The following is a 6,000-nucleotide window of genomic DNA, read 5'->3' as shown; positions in this document are numbered from 1 at the left end:
TCATCATCATCATCATCATCTATCTGCTTATTTTTGTTGGTCCTACCTCTCCCCCAATGCCAGTGCCATGGAGCAGGGTATTTGCCTGCTTTGTCCCTGTGTCCCCAGCACCCAGAGCAGTGCCAAGTGCATCAGAAGCACTCGGATATTTGCTGGGTGAATGAATGAGGGACAGATGAACAGCATTGTTGTGAAGATGACGCGCGTTACTGTATGTAGAGCATTCGGCAGGAGATCCAGCGCCTTGTCATTGTTGTCACTGCTGTTTGTTCCCTGTGATTTGTGCGGATTCCTCAGGCTCCCAGGCTGTTTCTCCATCTGTAAAAGGAGAGGACCGAATCACTGCATGGTCTCTGCGCTTCCTTCAACCTAAGAAGGAATCAGTCTTCTTTAATCTAAGAAGACTGCCATTCACGACCTCTGGGCCCCCAAATGCCCAGTCACGCAAATCCTTCCTAAAGCTCACCTGAGACCCTGCAGAAGCAACTCTGCTGGGGTTGGGGGTGCTAAGCACCCCCTTTGGAGGAGGCTCTTCCTTTGTTACTTCTGACTCTAGGCGCTGAATGGGCAGCAGCTAGGGGACCATGAGTCCGCCACTATTTCTTAGAACCGTTTCCATTCAGATACTTCCATGTTTTATTTCAATTGGCTTTTGATGTGTTGTTTCATGATGTTTTATTGTTTTCAGTTGAGGAAATTCACTATGTGCATAATTAGAGGTTGTTTGATTTTAATTTCTTTGGTAAGAGTTTTGGTAGAAATCGTTCAGAAAATGGAAATTTTGCCACGCCGTGTACCTTGATTGGGGATTTGGACACGTGGTCCTTGGCGATGAAGGATGACACCGTCCTGCCCTGGGTGGGGCCCCGGTCCCTGGCCTTGGACGTTCCCTGTGGAAACACAGACCCGCCTCAGAGGGCGCTGGAGCATCTGTTTGAGGCGCTCAGGTTGACAGGCCTACGATGGTCTTCACAGGGCCTGGATTTTTTCCTCTGAGAATGCTCCCTCTGAAAGAAGCATTCTGGAACCCCTCATTTCCTCATAGCTGACTCTGTGGGGGCAGTTTCAGGGGTAGAGGTAACTTCACACTCCCGGTATTTGGTATTTGGTATTCGCTGAGTAACTGGGATGGCCTCGGAGGAGAGGAGAGGGACAGGTCTGGCTAGTTCTGTGGTGTTGTTTATACTTGAGATTACCTCACACGTCCCAACCCGCTTCCCCGCCCCATCTGGTGGGGGCTGGCCCTCAGCCTTCCAGCCCCCTTTTTCTCCACATGCCGCGGAAGACAGGGGCCAACATGGATCTTCCCGTGGACATCAGCTGAGCCCAGAAGCCTCACCCCTCGGGAGACCATGGAAAGGGACAGCAGCCGGGTGAGTGGTTACAGGCCTTGGGCCAGAACTTCCCAGCGCCGGGGAAGCAGGGGCAGGGCTGCAAGATAGGTGGGGCCCAGCCACCTGTATGCCTCAGGTTTGGGGGGAAGTTGAATGTGCCTTCTCACTTGAAGCTACTTGGGATTGTGATTGCTCGGCCTCCTTCTATCCTGATTTCCAGGAGGGGCCCTGGGGAGGAGCCGATGGGATTTGGGATCTGGTCGGGAAGCACCACAGGGCTGTGCCTGAATGTTGGGCTCCTGCTCTGTGGCCCGTGAAACACCCTGGCCAGGGCATTAATGCTGTTAGATCATCACTTTTGCCGGCTTGAGAAATCACCAGAACTTAGCATTCTAGCTGGGCTTCAAGATTACCTTGGCTAACCCCTTCACTAGGCTCCTAAACCATCTTAAAAAAATGTGACTTCCTTTGTGTTTTTAAGATCTTCCAGGGGATTTTTTTCAATCTCCTTTGGTCACTTATTTTCAGGCTTCATGATATTCATGCTTGGAAAATGATTCTTATGTCTGAGCGTAATTCCTTGTGCCACAACTCAGGTTCCTTTCCTCTTCTGTTCTTGGCGGTGACAGAGAGCAGCTAGGAGGTCGTCCGTGGAAAAGACAGTTATAGACACGAAGGCTTCCAAAGATTTTGTTCAGCTGTGCCTCAGCTTTCTTTTCTTGAGGGACATTCTTCTTGTGCTCTAACTTCTCCTGAGGTCTTGCTTTCTACTTCTCTCCATCTTTTTATTCTTTACTGAAGTAGTAGAATCAGAGACTCTGGGAAGGATGGGGCAGCTCTGGGTTTGAGAAGGATCAGCTCAGCCTATGTGCTGGCTTATAGGTGGCTTGTGGTCCATTCTGAACCCCAGATAACTTTTCTGCAACCTTTACCACCATCTTTTCCACCATTGTTCCAGGCCCCTCTTGACTTTTCTTTCCGAGGCTTCCCTCCCAACCTCTGCACTGTTCTCCTGGGTTCCTGTCTCCACCTCACCAAAGTCATTTGGTCCTAGGCCTCTAGCTTCCTTGGAGCTGCTGGTGAGCAGTAAAGGCAGTGCACAGGGCAGAATAGAGTTTTGTCTGAGGTGTGGGGAAGGTGAACTCACAGTCACAGCCATTGGGCATGTTTGTTGGTGACTTTCTGGGAGCCTAAACTTGATGATCTCTAAATACAATGGGGAGAAGGGCTGATTTGTCCAAAGAATGTTAAGGCCGGTCCCCAGGCAGGGTGATGGAGGTGACATCTGCCTACGATGCTCATCTTTCCAGAATTAGGGACCAACATGGAAGGTCACCAGGTCACTTCCCTGACGGAAGAAGTGTTACGTGGTGTGGTGGGCACCATATTCGTTCTGGGAGGCCATCCTAACTTACTTTGGAGTGAAAGAACTAAACCACTACTTCCTAATTTAAGATTCTGAAATTCACCCCCTTGTTTAAGGCAGAACTTTCAAGATAGTGAGCCTCGGATCGGGGCAGGGAGAGCTGTCTGGGGTTCTTTGTAGAAGATTTCTTCAGGCCAGTTAAGGGGAGATTGGGAGAAACTGATGGTCTATGGCCATGCCTTCTCTCCGAGGGCTTCATGGCAGACAGATGTACATTGTGGTTTTGGTTCTTTGGCTCCATAAAGTATTGAGGAAGATGGTGGGCAAGGGACTTAAGCCTGATGAAGCTCCTGTGTGAGTTGGTTGGGTCTTCACGGGGAACCTTGGACAGGAGGTGAGAAAGCTTCTCTGTCTTCGAAGGAGAAGCTGCACGATGTGGGTAGAACACTGACCAAGTTCCAGGTCACCTGTGACTTTGGGCAAATCAACCTTTTTGTACCTCAGTTTCTTCATCTGTAAAATGAATAAAGATAGTGTCAACTTCAAGGTGCCTTAGCCTAGTGACTTTCAGTTATGAGGCCCTTTTCAAATAGCATCTGGCAGAGAGAGAGAGAGAGAGAGAGAGTCACAGAGTGTTCAGATTATCCTCCTCCTCCTCCTTCTCCTCCTTCTCCTCCTCCTCCTATCATCATCTAGGGTCTAGCCCTGACTCCTCTAACGATGTGGACAAATCTCTCCATGCCTCAGCTTTTCCACCTACCAAAAATGAGGATTGGACAAATTGCTTCCTGCTCCAACCCCAGGTCCCTTTCTGGTTCCATGACAGTCTTTGGAATTACATGGAATGGGATTGCAGGTGTGCCACCCTGGATAGGACATGTGCATTTGTTCTTGAATAGTAGTGTGTGTTTTGTGTTGTTTTCCATAGGCCTCACATTCTTAATGCTTACAGAAGTGCAATGCTTATTAAAGAAAGACTGATGGACCCACTGCTAAAGCAGCAATCCATTGTAGACCGAGTCTTCTTATAATAGAGCAGGTTCTCACTTAGTCAAAGACCTCAGAGGTCGTGGACCAAAGAGTGGTTGGCAGACGCAGGGCTGGTTCAGGATGAGGTACTCTCCCCTGCAGGGGCTGGGCAGGTTCCTAAGATAGCCAACCAATGGGGTCAGGTCATTGTGCCTTTGACCCCAGAGTGCAGGCTCCCTCAGGACCCTTGGCACCTGGCCTTTGGCCCTACAGGGATGCTGCCCTCACCTGAGACCTCTGTGTTTTATGTTGTCATTGGTGCTGGGCAACCTTCCACCTGGCCCATCCCTCCCTGCCTCCCCCTGCATTGTCCCTGTGACTTGGCAAATGTGAATGAGAATGTGTGGGAGTGTGTGTACGGGGCTCCAGGTTTGGGTGCTGGGTGGGAAGGCCGGCTGATGTAACAATAGCCACTTAGCTTAAGTGTCTTGTTTTGGCAAAACAACTTCCTCTTGGTACAGCAACAGCGGTGGTAGACCGTGCCCAGCCAGGTGGCCAGGGTGCTGGGGGGGAAGCACGAGGGAAGCCATCACGGGGAACCTGGCGGGGGCTTCGTCGGGACTCTGGCAGGACCTCATGGAGTGTGGCTCCTCTGATAGGACTGTCCAGGGAACCTCCATTATGTACCAGCCCTGAACTGTGTCACTTCTCCAGCGTTGGCGTTGGCACAGAAGGCACATGGGGGGTGGGGGCAGCAACTGAGGCAGCAAGACCCTGGGTGATCAAAGGTTATTTGCTTGGCAGCAGTAAGTCCTGGGTGTTCTTTAACCTCTTTGATGAATGGACAAATGAATGAATGAACACACGAATGAATGGACAAGGAGGTGTTTTGACACTGGTCTAAGAGGGATTCCCCGAGGCTTTTTCATGAGGCATCATCGTAAACTAGAAGGAACTTCAGTGCTCGCCCAGGCTGGTAATTTTCAAGTCCTTTGTAGCAGCCTCTTTTGTCAAATGAAACCGTATGTAGAGCCCATTGTACACAACTGTGAAGTGGATCTCCTCTGTCTGAAGTGGGGTGAAGGACTCCAAGCCCTTTCCCTGCTACAATAGTCGCAGAGGTATTTCCTTGGAACCTCTAATGCTCTGGGAACCCTGCTTGAAAACAGCCAATTTGTCTGCTCCCTTCCTTTTTTAGGTCAGGGAGCGGAGACCCGGAGAGGGATACAACTGTCCTTAAGGTCACGCACGGTTGGGAGCAGAAGCAAGACTCCCCTGGCCTCCCAAGCCTGCTGCAAGGGAGGCCTCTGCTTGGCTTCTTGTCTGGAGCCCAGTTTGATTCCAGGGGTTTCCCAGTTTGGAAGGGGGTGCTGGGGAATCTGGCTGTGCTCTGAGGGGAGACTGCATTTGTGGAATTTCTCTGGGTTCAGGGAGGGGGGAGTAGGAGGAAGCCGTGTGTACCTAGAGGTCCAAGGAAGCCTGGGCTGAGTAGGAAGGAAAAGAAGCATGATCCACTCCGTCCCAGTTCAGATCAGTTCCTTGGAGGCCAGTTTAAGCACAGTCCCGTCCACATGGGATGGGTTTAGGGCTCCCCTGCCATGGCCCATGGGCTCCCCAGCATCCTGACAGGCACAAGGCCCACTTAGGTCTTGCCCAAGGAAGCTCCTGATTTTTCCTGGTGCTTCTAGCAGGGACTGGGGCATCTCTTCCTGCCTAGCCTGGGATGCTGGGGTGCCAGGCTAGGGTCCTGCCTCTGCCCCCCATCCTGAACATCCTTGATACTCAGGATCACCGGGAGAAAGAAGCTGCCACAGGGGCCTAAGTCTGGTGGGGAGTCCTTCCCCACTGGAGCCTGGTAAAGGGTGCTGGGAGAGCACAGTGATGTGCAGCAGCCCGAGGTCAGGAGCCAGAAGGTTCTGTTTTGGGCCCTGCCCCCAACTGGCTGTGTGCCCTTAGACTAGTTGCATTGCGTTTCTGGGCCTTCATCACCTTATCAGTAGGCTAAAGGAACTACAACTAGAGGGTTTTCAAGATCCTTCTAGCCCTGGCAGCCAGTGATGTGCCCAGCCTGCCCTGGGGTGCAGGCCCTCTGAAGGGATGGCCCAGGGCAGAGGAGGGAGGCCCTGCCAGCTTTGACTGGACTTGAATGGGCCCTGGTGGACCTGCCCTTGGGTCCTGAAGTTGCGTTACGGCTGCTGCTGCCTGGGTGGACGTTCCCACAGGAGCCCTTTACTAGATTCTTCTCCCTGCCTGCTGTGGGCTCTGAGCAGCCCATGGTGCCTCTATTCCAGAGTTGAGGCCACCTCCTGTGGTTGGAGCACAGTCGCTAAG

General features: G+C 51.8%; 1 protein-coding gene across 4 annotated transcripts in view; it reads left to right on the top strand.

Moving 5' to 3' along the window:
- The first annotated feature begins 1,017 nt into the window (after window positions 1-1,017).
- TMPRSS13 (transmembrane serine protease 13) overlaps window positions 1,018-6,000 on the top strand; it is a 28,460-nt gene continuing 23,477 nt past the window's right edge. The window contains exon 1 of one of the 4 annotated variants that reach the window (XM_072822206.1): window positions 1,018-1,373. In XM_072822206.1, the coding sequence (XP_072678307.1) occupies window positions 1,353-1,373 (21 nt within the window). In that variant the 5' untranslated portion in view covers window positions 1,018-1,352. The remainder of the gene's footprint in view (window positions 1,374-6,000) is intronic. The other 3 variants (XM_072822204.1, XM_072822203.1, XM_072822205.1) reach the window with 3 other exon arrangements.

This window comes from Canis lupus, chromosome 3 (assembly GCF_048164855.1).
Source record: "Canis lupus baileyi chromosome 3, mCanLup2.hap1, whole genome shotgun sequence".
NCBI lineage: Eukaryota > Metazoa > Chordata > Mammalia > Carnivora > Canidae > Canis > Canis lupus.
This window is presented reverse-complemented; position numbering and strand designations above follow the sequence as displayed.